This window comes from Nannospalax galili, unplaced genomic scaffold, assembly GCF_000622305.1.
Source record: "Nannospalax galili isolate Female #2095 unplaced genomic scaffold, S.galili_v1.0 scaffold1360, whole genome shotgun sequence".
NCBI classification, from domain to species: domain Eukaryota; kingdom Metazoa; phylum Chordata; class Mammalia; order Rodentia; family Spalacidae; genus Nannospalax; species Nannospalax galili.
Window position 1 is genome coordinate 555,645 of NW_008346551.1, and position 18,196 is coordinate 573,840.

The 18,196-nt window shown below is 39.3% G+C and overlaps 1 protein-coding gene and 1 non-coding gene across 2 annotated transcripts in view; both read right to left on the reverse strand.

The window, feature by feature from the left end:
* Window positions 1-18,196, reverse strand: part of LOC103742088 (contactin-associated protein-like 3) — a 229,478-nt gene that overhangs the window by 76,668 nt on the left and 134,614 nt on the right. The window contains exons 6-8 of the mRNA XM_008843066.1: window positions 17,391-17,575; window positions 16,155-16,298; window positions 10,780-11,041 (exon numbers count right to left, since the gene is read on the reverse strand). Coding sequence (XP_008841288.1) covers window positions 10,780-11,041; window positions 16,155-16,298; window positions 17,391-17,575 — 591 coding nt within the window. The remainder of the gene's footprint in view (window positions 1-10,779; window positions 11,042-16,154; window positions 16,299-17,390; window positions 17,576-18,196) is intronic.
* Window positions 9,985-10,088, reverse strand: LOC115072027. Its single transcript, XR_003851084.1, has one exon. It is a non-coding gene; the product is annotated as a U6 spliceosomal RNA (small nuclear RNA).

Sequence of the window (18,196 nt, forward strand, 5' to 3'; positions counted from 1 at the left end):
AATTTTTCTGGCTGAATTTTTGGTGTCTTTTAGATATGATATATCATATGCAAAAAGGGATAATTTGATCTTTCCTTTTCTAATTATTACTCCTTTAATTTCCTTTCTTGCAACTGTTTCAAGAAGTATGTTTTCAAATATTTTATTATTTTTATATTTTTATGTGTTTGCGTTTATTGCCTCCATGTAGGCAAGTGCACCCGCGTCATGCAATGCCGGCAGAGTACAGAAGAGTGTGTTGGATCCCTGCAACTGGAGGTACAGATAGTTGTTAGCTGCCATGTGGGTGCTGGGATTTGAATCCGGGTCTTCTGCAAGAACATTCAGTGTTCTTAACCTCTGAGCCATCTCTCTAGCCCCTCAAGCACTATGTTAAAAAGGAGTGGAGATAGTGGACAGCCTTGTCTGGTTCATGATTTTAATGGGAATGCTTCCAGTTGTTCTCTATTTAGAATGATGTTGGCTGTGGGTTTGTTATATGTGGCTTTAATTATGTTGATATATGTTCCCTCCAGTCCAGTTCCCTCTAGGACTTTGATCATAAATGCATGTTGAATTTTGTCAAAGGCCTTCTAAAAGAGGCATATATTAATTTCTTCTCCGATTTAGAATGATGTTGGCTATGGGCTTGTTATATATAGCTTTAATTATGTTGAGGTATGTTCCCTCCAGTCCAATTCCCTCTAGGACTTTGAACATAAATGCATGTTGAATTTTGTCAAAGACCTTCTCTGCTTCCGTTGAGATGGCCATGTGGTTCTTGTCTTTGAGTCCATTTATATGATTTATGACATTTATTGACTTACATATATTGAACCATCCCTGAATCTCTGGAATAAAGCTGACTTGATTGTGGTGGATGATCTTTTTGATGTGTGTCTGTATGCGGCTTGCAAGTATTTTATTGAGAATTTTTGCACCTATGTTCATTAAGGATATAAGTCTATTGTTTTCTTTTTTGGTTGTATCCTTACCTGGTTTGGGTGTTAGAGTTATGCTGGCTTCATAGAAGGAATTTAGAAATTCTCCCTCCATTTCTATCTTTTTGAATAAATTAAGTAGTATTGGATATAGATCTTCTTTAAATGTCTGATAGAATTCTGCTGTAAATCCATTTGGTCCTGGGCTTTTTGTAGGACCAAATGGATTTGGGAGGTTTTGTATTACTGTTTCAATTTCCTTATGTGTTATGGGTCTGTTTAAGCTGTTGATCTCTTCTTGGTTTAGTTTTGGTGGTTCCCATGCCCGTCCATTTCTTTCAGGTTTTCAAATTTAGTAGCATATAGGTTTCTAAAGTATTCCCTTACAATGTTCTGGATCTTTTTGGTGTCTGTTGTGATGTTTCCCTGTTCATTTCTGATTTTGCTGATTTGAAGGTGCTCTTTCTTTCTTTTGGTTAACTGGGCAAGCAGTCTGTCAATCCTGTTTATCTTTTCAAAGAACCAGCTCTTGGATTTATTCTTTATATTGTTTTCTTTGTTTCTATTTTCTTAATTTCTGCTCTGATTTTTGTTATTTTTTCTTTTCTGCTGGGTGTGTTTCATTTGGTGTTGCTTTCCAAGTGTCTTGAGTTGCAATGTTGTCATTTTTTTGTTTTTTTCTGATTTTTAATATAGGCACTTAAAGCTATAAACTTCCCTCTAATTGCATTCAACACATCTCAGTGGTTTTGCTGTGTTGTTTTGTCCTTTTCATTTAGTTCCAGGCATACTTTTATTTCTTTCTAAGTTTCTCCTTTGACCCATTCATCATTCAGGAGTGTGTTGTTTAATCTTCATATGTTCATGTAGTTACTAGGGTTTCTTCTGGTATTGATTTTAAGTTTATTACATTGTAGTCTGATAGAATGCATGGAATTATTTCAATCTATTTGTATGTGTTGAGGCTTGTTTTGTGCCCCAGTTTGTTGTAGATTTTAGAGAAAGTTCCATGGGGCACTGAATAGAAAGTATATTCTTTAGTATTTGGGTGGAATATTCTGTAGATGTCTCTTAGGCCCATTTGATGTATGGTATTGTTTAATTCAGATGTCTCCCTGTTAATTCTCTATCCTGTTGACCTATATAATGGGGACAATGGAGTATTGAATTTCCCTACTATTAATGAGTTGGGTTTAATCTGAGCCTTAAAGTCCTGTAGTAGTTGAGTGCACCAGAGTTTGGTGAATATAAGTTCATGATTATAATATCTTCTTGGTCAATTGTTCCTTTGATCAAAATGAAGTGGCCCTCTTTGTCTCTTCCGATTAGTTTTATTTTTAAGCTATTTTGTCAGATATTAGAATTGCAATGCCTGATTTTTCCTCAGTACCATTTGCTTGGAATATTTTTTTCCATCCTTTCACCTTAAGGTAGTTCCTGTCATTGAAAGTGAGATGGGTTTCTTACAGACCATAAAAAGACGGGTTTTCTTTCTTAATCTATTCAGCTAGTCTGTGTCTTTTGACTGAGTTCAGTCCATTGATACTTAAAGTTACTAATGAAAGATATGTAGTGATTCCTGTCGTTTTGATTTCTATTCACATTCTTGGTGTAAGTTTGTGTTTCCACAGTTATACCTTGATTAAGTTTCTTTTTGTTATCCCTTGGATACAGTTGTTCCTTTTTTCAGCTCTTCGTATTTCTTCAAGAACTTTCTGAAGGGCTGGTTTTGCAAGCATGAATCTTTCAGCCTACTTATGTCATGGAAGACTTTTCTTTCCCCTTCGACTATAATATACATTTTGGTTGGGTAAAATAATCTGGGCTGTCATCTGTGGTCATTTAGAACAGGGAATACTTTGATCCAGACTCTTCTGGCTTTCATAGCTTGCACTGAAAGTCAGCTGTAATTGATCCATTTTCCTTTATATGTGACTTATGTTTTTAAAGCTGTGACTTGCAGCTTTCAGTGTTCTCTCTTTGTTCTGTATGGTTAGTGTTTTTACTATGATGTGCTGTGGAGAGTTTCTTTTCTAGTCCTGTCTATTTAGTGTTCTATGTGCTTCTTGTGTCTGTATGGGCATGTCTTTAATTTTGGGAAATTTTCTTCTACAGTCCTGTTGAAGATTTGATCCATACCATTATCCTGTGATTCTTTTCTTTCCTCTTTGCCTATAATGCGTAAATTTGGTCTTTTTATGGTATCACACAATTCCTGCATATTCCATTCTTGTGTTTTCTTAAATTTTTCATATCTTTGCTTGAGTGCTCTAATTTGTCCACTTTATCTACCAGTTTTGATATTCTGTTTTCCCTTTCATTCATCCTATTGGTGAGGCTTTCTCCTGTCATTTCTAATTGGCTTACTGAGTGTTTTACTTCCTTCTCTATTTCAGCCTGAGTATTCTTCAATATTTCTAACTCTTTTCTGAATTCTTTCAGAAGTTTATCCCTGTCTTCCTTCAGTGCTTTGATTTCTTTGTGTGTTTTTAAATTCACTGAATTATTTTATCATGTTCATAATTGTTCTTTTGAAGTCTCTGCCCTATGTTTTCTCTAGGGAGTCCTCATCATACTCCTCTACAGGACTGCTGGTACTTAGTGGGGATATTTTTTTGGATTTTTCATTTTATTCTTTTTTCTCTGTGACTTTGACATGTGGCTTTCTTTTGTAGTTTCTGATTCTTCTGTGAGACTCAAGCCTTCCTTTATTGAGTTTAGGTCTACTTCTCTTTGTACACTTTATGTGCCTTTGTGGTTTACTTGTTGGGCAGGAAAAGCTGGTTGGTCTAGGCTTCAGGTTCTCTTTTGGTTTTGTATTGGAGGGGCCAGATGGCTTTCATCTTGCTGCTCAGGAGTTCCCACAGAGGCCCAAGTCAGATGAGGATCAGATACTCTCAGGCTTTCTCCTAAGGTCTGAATCCCTCTAGTCAGCAGGCACAGTATAATTTGGGAGGATTGCTAGGTAGAGGTAGGATTCAGGACTCTCAGGCAGTCAGAGAAGGAGGATGGTCTCAGGAACCCAGTTTGGGGGTGGGACAACCTGGGATGAAGGCTGGTCTGAGGTGTGCAAAGGCAAGATTGGAGAGGGAACAGGCCCTGAAGGCTCCAGGGGACCAGACAGAGGAATTGGGTTGGTCTGAGTGCAAAGAATCAGTAAGCAGTAGGGAGTATGGGCCAAGAGGGCAGCCCAGAGGTTTAGGGTGCAAAGAGAAGAAATGGGCTAGTGCCCATGCTAGGAGGACAGACGGGATTGGGGAGCCAGGAGGGTGAACAAGTCTGTGGGTATCAAGGCACAGTGGTCCTGGTCAAAATTACCCAGGAAAGATGCTGGCCTCAGGAAGTTGGGGGCTGGGCTGGCCAGGGATGAGGGCCTGTCTCAGGCAAACAAAGGCGAGGTGGGGGAGGGAATAGGCTTTGAGGGCTCCTGAAGACCAGACCAATGTATTGGGTTGGTCTGGATGCAAAGGATCAGAAAGCAGTGGGGAGTCTGGGTCAAGAGGGCAGTCCATAGGTCTGGGGTTCCAAGAGAAGAAATAGGCCAGTGCCCACATAGGGAGGAAAGATGGGGTCAGGGAGCTGAGAGGGTAAAGGAGGCTGTGGGAGTCAAGGGGCAGTGTGTGCAGCTGAAGTTACCCAGGAAAGATGCTGGCCCCAGGAAGCTGGGGCCTGGGTTGATCGTGGAGGCAAAGGTGAGATGGGGGTGGGGAACAGGTCCCAAGGGCTCCTGGGGACCAGACCAAGGTATTCGAGATCAGGAAGCAGTAGGGAGTCTGGGCCAGGAGGGCAGTCCAGAGGTCTGGGGTGCTAAGAGAATAAATGGGCCAGTGCCCACACTAGGAGGAGGGATGGGGTCGGGGAGCTGGGAGGATGAAGAGAGCTGTTGGAGTCAAGGCACAGTGGGCCCTGCCAAACTTACCCAGGACTGTTCTATAAAGTTCTAATGGTGTCCTCTTCAAATATCTTTTGACAAATGAAGTAAATCTTGGCATATTTTAATTTTTTCTATCATTTATCGCCTAAATTATTCCATTCCTTATTTTCCTGTTAGAATATAAATTGATCTTTTGCTATATTTTCAAAATATTGTTTATTTTGTTTATGTGTCTGCATGTATGTAGGTGCATGTGCATGCAGGTGCCTCAGAAAGCCTGAAGAGGGTATTGAATTCTATAGAGCTGAAGTCACAGGTGGTTGTAAGCTGCTCCAAGTGGCTGCTAGGAACTGAACTCCAGTCCTCTGCAAGATCATATATAAGCACTCTTAACCACTGAGTCATCTTTCCATCCCCCTCCTATATAAACAAGAAAACAGTAGAATCCATAAACACTTTCATTAGAAATATTCAATTAATTAAACAATTGTCTCTAACAGGCATTATTTTAAACTTTTTTTTCATATGCTCTCTTGTCAAGAACTACAGCATCTTAAATTCAGAGGCAAAATATCAGTCTTACAAAGCTATGAGCTAAAGCACAATGTGGGCTGATTTAAGAACTTTTATTAGATTTAATTATATTTATTGTGCAAACAAGAACTGTGGAAAATGCTTGATCAGCACTGCATTGCACCAAGGTACATGGAACACATCAGTGATCATGTTTAACTGTAAGAAAAAAATGAACAGTCTTTGAAGTGGACAAAAGAGATCACTGGGTATCTATGTTCTCAAGGGCAGGAAAATCTGATTTTATAAGGTTATGGAACTTTCTTTTTGACAAGGTTGTTTTTCAGCCATGAAATGAAAGAAATGAACTGGTAGAAAACCAACAGTGATATGACTCATGCTCTCCCATAGCCCCAGAGCCCACAGCCTGTATAGGGAGGGAGTGCCAATTTCCCTCTTCCTGTGGATATCCGCATGTTGTGCTAGGTTCACATTGGTTTGTAATTTCATTTCAGCATTGCTTTTTCTCTACAAGTGTATAACACCTAGAAACCTCTTTTTGCACTGGCTTTTCTAGTGTAAAGAGAAGTAAACACAGATGTAAAACCAAGCACACAAAAATCCACCTCCCTTAATGCTGGAGATCTTTTCTTTGTTCTTGCAGCATTTTCTCTAGAAAACTTATAAATTCTTTCTATATCTCTTTGAAGTATATGAAAATTCTTTAAAATTTTTACTTAATCTTAAAACAGCTTTTAAAAAATACTCCTTAAATCTTGCCAACATTTTGATTTAGACTCTTATACTTTTATGAACCAGGAACATATTTTTTCTTGAGGTTCTAAGGACATTTCTTTGAAATATAGACATCAAAGAATCCAGCATTCCTCTGTGGGACTTGAGGTTAGGTATACCTAAGGGTGTAACTACCTGTATGCCAAAGACACGTGAGGACTTTTGGTTTTCCTCTGGACAAAGACAATGAGCTATTGCATATCTCCTTTCCAATTACCAGGGAAAAATTTAGTGTGGACTATGGGTAGCAAATGATACAATGAAATCCTCCTACTGAAGACACCTTCTCTTTTGAATTGAGGACATGTATGTAATGGGCTAAATGGAAGAGATGTTGGGACTGGAGAGATGGCTCACTTAACTGCTCTGACAGAGGATTTGAGTTCCATTCCCAACACCTCCATCGGAGCTCAAACTACCTGTAACTCTATCAACAGGGGATCCAATGCTCTCTCTTGGCCTCCAAGGGTACTATATACACACAGCACTCATAGACATACACACATACACATGAATGAAAAAATAAAAGTAAATTTTAAAAAGATGAGGATGAGATGTCTTCCTTCTCCATGTCTTTGTGATCTCAATAATAACTGCTTAAGACACCTCCCAGTACTTATCCAGTAATAAAACTATTTCATTTTTGTCTACCTTGTGAAAGGGATTCACTTAAGTAAGCATGTAATTTTTATCTTTGTTTTTCCAACACTGGTTTCTTTTTTGATTAATGGAGTGAAACAAAATGTTTTATGAGTTCCCATTGTATGTGTATCTAGCATTGTATGTGCATATTTTATATGTACACAAACAGTATATCCATATCGTATGTATATTTTAATCAGGGAGGCAATCCTACCGGGGAGAAAACAGGAAGTAACTGCTTTATTGTTCATAATTTACTTGGGAGCTGAAGTGAGTAAACAGTCTCACATTTAGGCTTGCTGGATTATCCCAAAAGTAATGATAGAACTAAGGCCCTACCCTCCCAACAGGTCTTCATAGGCCTTGAAATCCTACTTTAAAAAACAATATTCAATGGTAGTCTAATCATGTGACTCTGTAGCCAAAAGGACTCTCCTTTTTGGGGGTATATGCTGGATAGCTTTAATTGTCAACTTAACACACCTGGGATTCTCAATTGGAGAATTGCCTCCATTGGACTAGCCTGTGGCCATGTCTGTGGAGTGATTTTTGAGTGATGTGGAAGGGTCCAGCCCACTGTGAGTGGTGCCACCCCTGGGCAGCTTGTCTGTATTGTATAAGAAAGCAGGCTGAGCATAGGCCAGGGGAGCAAGTCAGTAAGAAGCATTCCTCCATGGCCTGTGTTCCAGCTCCTGCCTCCAGGTTCCTTCCCTGAGTTCCTACCTGTGCCTGATGAATTGTGACCCAGGAGATATAAGACAAATAAACCTTTCCTCCCCAAGTTAGTGGTCAGAGTATTATGTCATAGGAATGGAGAAACAAACTAGAACAGAAATTGGTACCAGGAGTGGGGTGTTGGCTGTGAAGAACCTGACCATGTGGAGTTTTAGAGGAATATGGAAGACTTTGGAATTTTAGCCTAGAGAAATGCTTGTTGTAAGCAGAGCTTAACAGGCCACCTTAGTAGGTGCCTGGAAGAAAGCAGTGCTGAGAGCAATATAGTTCAGAGGGAAATAAGGACTTAAGCAGCAATTGTGATATTTTATCAAAGAGTCTGGCTGAATTCTGCCCACAGTAGATAGAAATATCATGACCAATGGGAACTTATAAAAGGAAGAGCTTATTTAGCTTAAAGTTCCAAAGGGGCAAGGGTCCATCATGGCAGGTAGGCATGGCAGCAGAAGTGGCTGGAGTGGTAATGGAAGTTAAGCTCTCACATCTTCAGGTAGGCACAGGAAGCAAGAGAGAGATTTGAGATCCAGCAAGGCTTAAGGACTCTCTAAGCTTGTCCCCAGTGATGTGCATCCTTCACCATGTCCATACCTTTTAAGACCTCCCAAAACAGTGCCATCAACTGGGGATGAAATGCTCAAACACTTGGAGCCTATGGAGGACATTATCATTCAAATCACCACAGGGTATGACAATCACCTGGTCTCAAGCAATGTGTCTGCTTCCTTCATCCTTTCTTCTTTCCCACACTAGTCTAAGGAAAGCTCCTATTCAGTTTGGATACCAATTTTGACATGATGCCGATTTATGACTCAGATTTTGTCCTAAATTTGTAAATGCAATAAAAACTTTCAATCAACTCTATAATCAACACACTTGCTCACACCATAGAGCTGGTCAAGGAGATGTCATGGAGATTTGAGCTCTTAAGCCAACAGGCAAAGGATCTGTCCAAGAAAAACAGATACTTGAGAGATGGGAACAAAACAGGGTCTGTATGAGGGGAGCCAGCCTGCTGATTAAGTTGGGTTTCCTTGCTTGTGTTCTCCTTGAAGAGAAGACCTAATTAAGGTTTACCATTGCCTAAGTGAAGACAGTGAAGGCTGAAGAGGTCCTGTGATTTTCAACCAGAAGGGCAGTAAGCAGTGGAGCTGAGATTCTACCCTGGTGCCAGCCGTGATGTTTGGTCTTGGTTGTTTTGATGGCTTGTTTAAATTGTCAACTGCACAGTCTAGAATCTAGTACTACCCTGGTGCCAGCTGTGATGTTTGGTCTTGGTTGTTTTGATAGCTTGTTTAAACTTTCAACTGCACACAGTCTAGAATCACCAGAGAAGGGAATCTCAAATAGAAATTGTCTAGATTAGGTTGGCCTGCTGTCATGTCTGTAAGGGATCTTCTTCATTGGTTTAATTGAGATGGGAAGGCCCATCCTCAGTGTGGATGGCACCATTGCATGGGCTGGATCCTGGACTGAATGAAAGTGACAGCAGAGCTCTGGCACATATACATGAATTCACTGCTCTCTGCCAGTGACTGTTGGTGTAAAGTGAACAGCTGCTTTCAGTTCCTGCCGCCTTCACTTCCCTCTACTAACGGACTGTAACCCGGAGCTTTGAGCTAAATAAATTCATTCTCCCTGCTTTTGTCTGTGTATTTTATCATAGTAACAGAAGAATAAAAACTAAGATTTGACAACGTGACAAGATTGAAGGATGCTGAGGACTGGTGAATTGAGCCTCTGATTTTGCCTTTGCATATATTTCCAGAGGATTGGGATGTAGGACAGTGATCGGGAGACTCTCTGAGTCTGGGTGGCACCACAGAGTGGGTTGGAGGTGGGATAAAGACAGCTGGAGGAGGAAGAAGCCAGTGTAGGCATGCGAGTTCCAATCCTTTCTTATTTATTTTTATTTTAGGTATATGAATATTTTGTCTGCATGTTTGTTAAATGTATCACATGCATGCAATGCCTGAGGAGGCCAGAAGAGGACATCAGATCCCCTGAAACTGTAGTTACAGCAGGGCTTCTGCTGCCATGTGGGTACTGGGAACTGAATTTGGGTCCTCTGCAAGCAAGTGCTCTTAGCCACCGAACTATCTCTCCAGGCCCTAGAGTTCCAATTCTTGCTGCACGAGTGCCTCTCTTTTGCCCCTGCAGGCTTTGTGCATGGACAGCTGACTCTAGCTTCTGTTACAAACTCAACATCAGAAACCCTCCAGAGAGCATGTCTCCAGTGTCAAACTGTATTATGGAAACTTCTAGCTTTTTTAAAAAAAAGAAATTTCATTGACTTTTGTACATTTCATGCAGCAGTTCTTAATCAAATTTAGAACCCCCTCCCCCAGCCTCCCCCCACCAGACTTCATGTATTCCCCTCATGTATTCTGCCATATATGTTAGGTCCTATCCAGTCAAGCATTTGTACCCAGGTGTCCTTCGGTGTAAATTCATCCACTGGAGTCTAGTCAGCCTATCTAGAGATCGTAAGTAAAGTCTGCTCTCCCTAAAAATATGGAACACTTCACGAATTTACATATCATCCTTGAGCAGGGGTCATACTAATCTCTATATCATTCCAATTGTAGTCTATGTGCTGCTGCAGCAAGCACACCTCTAGCTTCTTAAACTGAGCAGTTACTTGGTTTCTGTCTCTCTGGGGTGCATTCGACCATTGTTAGCCTACCCAGCTTCCAATCATTAAGCCAATCCAATAAATATCCTTTTAAAATATGTACATACATTGTTTCTATTCCTCTAGAAAACCGTGACTGATACACAGACTGACTAGAAAAATGAATCAGCCACTAATAAATAAAAGAACAAGAATGCTGGCTCTTTGTGGGGGCCTTTCAGGTTAAAGTGATGACTATCTTTGCCTCCTGTGCTATAGAATATGTACCCACCAAACCAAAAGTACACAAGGCTAGAGGAGAAGAGAGGAAGTAAGAAGAAAAGTGTTTCCATGTGGGGTCTGATTCGTGAGCCCCCCCCCATCTATTTGGGATGGAGGCTGAGTTTGTCAGGAGACAGAGCTTAAGGATGTTGCACATATTCTCAGGTATATTGAGATTTTATCTGAAGAAATGTGTATTTCTTGTATTTATATATGAACATCTGGGTGAAAAGATTACTGCAGTAGTGACTGCATGTTGCACATACAGACAGCATAGTGCAATGTGAAAGGGGAGCTCAAGCCCATCTCCAAATAGAAACACCGAGCATCTCATTCCTCAAGTTACTGACTTACTGCAGAAAGATGCAAAGAGCTGGTTCATAGTGAGGTTTGGGGATGCACATTACCTGCCGTGATGTTCCTCAAGGACTGCCCTTGCTGAGAGAGACTCAGGGTGAGTTTCCCATCCTTAAGAAAGAGGACCAATTTTTCTGAACCAAGCCCAAGTTCACTGACAAGTACATGTCCTGCTTTGTTCCATGTTCGAAACTGAAAAGTGACGGATATTTTATCCTCTCCCAAACTGCCTGGCAGAGCCAGGTAACTCCCAGAATTCAGAAAAGTCACAGGAACGGTCTGTGGTTGTGGGCAGAAGAAGGAGACATTTCCCTAGAAACAAAACAAAAGAGTAGGTTGAAACGCCTTGTCATGGCACTTATGCTGAGGACAGATTTGGAAAAGATGTGTACAGGGCTTTCAAACCTGAGTTCTATAAATTAATTTGATTTATAAATTATAACGTTTAAATCTATGACATTTACCTTTCAATTAAGCATTGGTATGACCAGGCCAACTCTCCCTGTGGCTTTTTTGGGTAAAATTCTCCACTTTTCCACATTAGCAAAGGCATCTCAGTACAAGCTAATTCAATAGGAGTTTGTTCTGTTGTTGATTTTCTAGTCCTGCTGCCAGGCCTAAGGACAGCTCCACACTCTCAAACGGTCCATCTGAGCAGCATTTGGTGTTTCCTGAGTTACGTTGCTCAGAATCTGCTTTAGACCAGCTCTACTATTTCACTGATTTTCTCATTAATGACAGATTGATTGATCTTTAACACAAGCTTATTTGATATTTCTGTGGGTTATATTTTTAGTATTTAGAAAATTATATATTGAAAGTTTCAAAATGTTTTCCACATGTAGCAGTTGTATAAATTTCCTACAGTATTTTTAGCATGAAAATATTGCTACATGAAAAATTTTAGCATGAGATATTTAGCATGAAAACGTTATATAGTCACCCACATTTTCATATACAGCTTCTGAGTTCATTAAGGAAGCCTCATCACCACTGTCCCCTCCTTTAGGGTCTATACAGGGTCCTGAAAATTTTCTTACAAAAATTGTTGTCGTTGCCATTTATTTTCCACTCTTCTGAATTTTCATAGTTCTGATGTGTATAAAATAGTGATACAGGTTACTTTCTGAGTTATGGACACCCATTTGTTCCAGGAGAGCTTATGGGATGATCTGCCCACTGTTCACTGAAGCAGCCATACACCTTGTCAGAACGACTCTGCACAGGCACTGGATTTTCCTGGAATCTCTGCTTTCTTCCACCAAGGTTCCTCTTCCTATCCAACCATATGCTGATTTTAGTACAGTGGCTTTTAGCATATTTTAATATCTAGCAAAGGCCAGACTATTGTTTCTCTTTATGTATTTGTTTTTGATTTCTATTTTAGGTGGTAGAAGGGACAATACTTGAGTATTTATTCATATATATGAATTTTTGTTCAAAGGGAAAACTCCAGCAGTTCTGATTCTAATGGGATTTTCTTTGAATTGTTTCTATTAATATACCACATATGACTGTAGAGAAAAAGCTTTACTAATGCAAGGAAGATAAGCTAGGGTAGTGGTTCAAAACCTGCTGACCAGTCATGTCACCAGAGGACTGCTAAAAGCCCACAGCCAAACCAATTAAATCTACATCTCCAGGGGTGGATTTGGGTCATGATGTCTTTAATCTCAATTCCTTCAAGGTAAAGCCTAAGTTAAGAACACTGATCCAGGAATTTCAGTCCTTTTTAAGACAGAATCATATTTTTTTAAAAAAATGTCCTAATGTATTTCAGGAACTAACATAAATGAGTTTTCATTTTAAAATAGTCTTTAATGTATATTATAACTATATATGAATATATATCTAGAACATTCATTCTTGGCTTCTTAAAAAAATCCTGCTGTGGGTTGGTGAGATGGTTCAGCATGCAAAGACTCCTGTTACCAAGCCTGATAACCTGAGTTTGATACTTGGTTCCCATATGGTGGAAGGAGAGAACCAGCTCTCACAAGTTGTTCTCTGACTTCTTTCCACACATGTGTACCCACACACATATCCACACAATAAATGTAATATTTTTTAAAATTCTGCCTAATGTGAAAAAAATTCATTGTAGCAAAACATTTGTTTTAATGAATTAAATATGAAAAGATTAACAGTAAGATACACTTCTCCATGGTATAAATTTAATCGTTTGATTGTTCTGTTTTTTAAAATTAGTTGCAAATTTTGTGACTGAATCATCGAGTTTGACTTGAGTGCAGCTATCTTGAGATATAACAGCTATGATGTACCCAGAGTAACCCTGAACAATCTCCCAACAAGCCATAAACACACAAAGGTATTAACAGGGCATGCAGAGCTTCAAGCTCATCACTGGTGTCCAGGATGTGCCAGGTTCTGTGGTGCTAGGTCAAGATAAACAAGATGCATCCTGACTGTGATAGGGTCATATTTGGCCTAACCAATATCTACCCCTCTCGTGACTCCAGTTGCAGGACCTGCTTGGTCTTACTGCTACCCATAACCACACTTCTGCCTGCAAGCCCCCAATAAGCTGCATTTCAACAACCCCAGGATCTGTCCACTTCCTTCTTTAGCTGCACAGCTCTGTGGATCTGGTTCTTATATATTGGAATCAGCTTGTTCCAGAACACTCCACCTCCTTGTTCAGATGTACTATGGGCTTCTTCAACAAAGAAGAGAAGCTTCTTGCCTCAGATGAATGATTGTTGAATGAACCAATTCTGCAAACTGGTTTTGCCAAATTGTGAAATATTTTCCCTTGATTGAAGCAACTGTTTTTCTATTTTCATAATGAGTACATAAAACAGAAATAACTCTCAGACTAGAATTCTTGTAGTTAACATTTATAGTCTCCAGCAAAATTTGGAAAGAATTCTCTCTTCCTTTTCAGATAAAGCTTATACACCACAAATCTCTATACAATATAGTTGGTAAGTCATTTTACTCAGGGATATTTAGGACCCCGGAGATGTTAGGACAATTGCAGCTTTTCCGATTGGCTATAATAAATACTATCAATAAATCCATAAACAATCCAGAATAGAAGGAAATTTATAGGGAAAATGGTGTTTATTTTCCTTCTTATTCATTTCATTTCCCTTAATAAGAATACTCTAGTTAACAGCTCTAGAGAGGTTAAGATCCAGGAGAAATTTTTCTTTACAATAAGACTGGAAACTGAAAAGGTGACTTTGGGTTTGGAAAGTGTTGCCTGAGGCATACTGATGGAGATGCCCATTGGCCAAATGTTGGCTTGTGTATAGACAGCTTCTGAGTAGGGCGCTTCCAGTGAGCTCTCTTCCATAACCGGTTCTCTTCTTTCTGTTCCAGAAACACCGCATTTCAGTTTCTTCTTGGACAGGAACTTTAGGTAGAGTGTGGATTCATTTACCTCCTCCCTCGTTTATTTGCTTCTGTATCTGCATTAGTTCTTTTTACCTATGATTTATTTATTGTTTGCTTGTTTACTGTGTGTGTGTGTGTGTGTGTGTGTGTGTGTGTGTGCATATACGTGTCTGTGTGCAAATGGAGAACAGAGTCAACAATCAGTATCTTCCTCAATTGCTCTCTATCTTATTTTTTAAGAAATGTTCTCTCACCTAACCTAGAATTCACTAATTCAGCTAGGCTGACTGGCCATCAAACCCCAGGGATTCTCCTGCATTTGCTTTCCCAACTGTGGGATTATAGGCAAGTACCATTGTGCCCGGCTTTTTACATGGGCTCCCGGGATCAAATTCAGGTTTTCATGCTTGTGTGGCACATGCTTTCCCAACTGAGCCATCATCTAGCCCCTTCATTTACTTTTTATTTTTATTTCTTATTTCTTACATTAATTTAGTGTGTTCACATGTTCATGGACACATGTCCCATGGGGCCCATCTAGAGGTCAGAGAACAACTTACAGTTCTCTTCTTCCACCATGAGGAATTCAGGGATTGAACTCAGGTCCTCATGTTCACATAGCCAACACCCTTACTTGCTGAGCCATCTTATCACCCCCTTTAGTTTACTTTTAATCTTGTCCCAGGTACGTGCTGCCTGTGGTGCCTTCTTACTACTTTTCCCTCTGACATTTCTCCATGATGTTTATCATCTAGATTATCTCAGCATAGTGCTGTTTGTAAGTTTCAGACTTATTTATTTTTCCTATTAACCTTCTTGGAAGATTTGTGGTCCCACAGTTATTCTAAACCTTTATCATGCACTAACCCAAGTGATGTATTCATTTTGTGGCCTGTTGATCCACAGCCAAAGACATTTTCAACCTATATGCCAACTCACTGCACCATGTAACAAGAAAGAAAACTTAAAAAAAAAAAAAAAACAGTTCAGTGTGACTGTAATGATGCTGATACTAAGCAAGAACTTGCCCTATAACCCAAAACTTGGATTTTTTAATTTCATGAAAAAAAGTTTATAAATTTTTTATGTGGAAGCATTTCTAGTTGATTAGGAAATAGGCCATTAGGGATTCTCATTGCAAAATAATTGGGTTCCTGAGAATAATACCCCAAACTCACGAGACATATGAATTCTAACCTCCATGCAAAAACAAGATGTTATTTTAATTTATATTAAAATGAAATAACCATGCCCCATGAGGTGTATTTGTTCTCTCTCTCTCTCTCTCTCTCTCTCTCTCTCTCTCTCTCTCTTTCTCTCTCTCAATTTATTTTGTTTGATTACATGTATGTGTGTATGTCTCTGTGTGGGAATGTACACATGAGTGCAGATGCCCATGGATGCCAGAAGAGGCTGTTGGATCCCCTGGAGCTGTACTCATAGGTGGTTGTGAGCTGGGAACTGAACTTGGGTCCTTTGCAAGAACAATATGTGCTCTTAATTGCTGAGTCATCACTCCAGCCCTGCTTTCTAACTTTTTATGAGTAATAAAAAATGTTATATTACATGGCGGCTGTTCAAAACTATGAGCTGATTTAAAAATATTGTATCAGATGGAGACCTAAAAAGAATAGTTCTCTTGGTGTCTCTCTCTGTTTCTCTCTCTGTTTCTCTGTGTGATATATGTATGAGTGCACGTGTGTATGAATACAGGTAAAGTACGTGTGGAGACCAGAAATTGACATAATATTTTCTTCAATCACTTCTCCAGCTCACTTTTTGAGATGGGGGTCTCTGACTGAACCTGGAGCCAGCCATTTTAGCTAGCCTTGTTGGTCTGCCCCCAGGATCTACCTGTCTCCATCCCCCAGTGCTAGGGTTACAGGCATGCAGCACCACACCCAATTTTTACCTGTGTTCTAGGAATTCAAACTTTGACCCTTATGCTTGCACAGCAAGCACCTTCTTTATCCATTGAACCATCTCTCCAGCCTGGAATATTTTTTAAGTACAAAAAGGTGATAACAATTCCTTTTCTCTTTCCTTCATTTTTAGGGTTCCTTACCTTAATGAGGACCTGTGGTTTGTGTTTCTTGGCTAATTCAATAATATCCACTCCATTATAATAAATATTTTCTAAGCATCCATGAAAATGTCTACGTGGGAATGCCAGTGATCCCCCAGGTATCCAAACTCCTCCAAAGCTGATCTTAGAAAGAAAAATGGGGCATAAATAACATTGCTTAGTAACTTTCTGGTTATCTTTTTGAACCATTTACGATAAAAAGGTGTGCTACTAACTGTCACGGATCCTTTCTCCTCACTGTATATTTCCAGTTTTGTCTATCTTATATGAACAAATATCATGGTGTGTTTTGATAGCCTGATTTCTGGCACCAGATATAAACATAAGGAAGAGACCATTTTGTACCTGGGGATTTTGTGAATTTAATGATCACTTTTGTATCACTTAATGATATCATTATACCATGAGAACAGCAAATACGACTTGTATTTTTTAAAACAATTGCTATGTATTCCAATAAAATTTAAAAAGTCAAAACCAGGTTATTTTTAATCAAGTTTTTAAGTGTAAGGTTTAGCATGAGACCCATAAAATGACAGCCTCTCTACGGGGTACGCTCTTGTCAGGACAGTAAGTGAAGGTAATCAAACTGTCTGTAATATGGCAGGGGTCCAGGGTCTTCTGAAGATGTTATATGCCAAAACTGTTTATGTCTGATAAAAGTCACAACTTTCCTGGTTTGCTCTGACTCTTCCAACACTTAAAAGTCTCCTGCAAAGATCTGGATACATGTTATTTACCAGTATGGTTTAGATACATATTAGAAAAGCATTGTTCCCCCCAAATGAAACCCCATTTGATTCTCTTGTTATATAATCAAGCTGTTGGTTATATGTGGTTAAATCCTCAGAGTTATCTAGACAGCGTTATGTTGGTTGTGATTACACCATTCATTAGGAATCTGTTCATGTCAATAAATTCAATAAACCAGATGAAATTTAAAGGAAAATATTTAATGTGATTTTTTTCTGCCTCAAAATTTCTTCATTTGTAGAAAATCTCCCAATCCTAACATGATGACCTGCCAGGTCCTCTCATGTGGAAGGGGCACTATAAGAGTAAAGTAGAATAAATACACAGTTTAGCATTACCTGCATGTACCTACTACCACATTATGTTATCAGTAACCTAGTTCTGCATTGCTAAGTGGTATTTCTCAGTAAAATTCATTTCTTTATATTATAATTGTAATTAAATTATATAACATCTAGTAACCTCAAAATTAAGATCCAAGTAACTAGCTTCCCTGTTCACATGGACATGGTGCATGTGTTTGTCCAAGGTGACGTTCACTCGTGTGTTGAGTAGTTCAATGAGCACGGAATGCCAGTGCTGGTCATCCAACAGGCTGCCCAGGGAGATGTTCATGTGACCGCTAGTGGGAGGTAGGTTACCATTGCCTTAAAAGAAAAAAGAAAAACATCAAGTTAGTTCTTTAATAATCATGCTTTCCCTCAGAAAACCCAGAGCTATAATTTATATCTGTCCATCCTGTGTATGGGCTACCCTACTTTCTCTTCATCTTGAACATAATATCATTAAGGTTTTTTAATGATTTATTTTTTATTAATTTTTACATGTTGTTGAAATTACTCTTTTAGTGATTTATTTATTTTTTAAAATTCTAATTTTATTTTAAATTATATGTGTGTGTGTCTATTTAGGGGCATGTGCATGTGAGTATAGTTGTCCCAGAGGTCAAAAGAGGAAGTCAGAGTTCATGGAGCTGAAGTTACAGGTGGTTATGAGCTGTTGTAAGTGCTGAACTCAGGTCCTCTGGAGGAGTAGTAGACACTCTTAACCACTGTATCCTCTTCACAACCCCAAGATATATTTATTTTTGCTATCTAGGGAATTCATATTTATCTTGTGAACTTTTCTTTGCAGAAACCTCATTTTCAGGACAATCCAAGGCTGGAAATGGTTCAGTGGTTAAGAGCACATACTATTCTCCCAGAAGACCCCAGTTCAGTTCCCATCACCCATGTTTGGAGGTTCATAACCACCTGTAACTGCAGCCC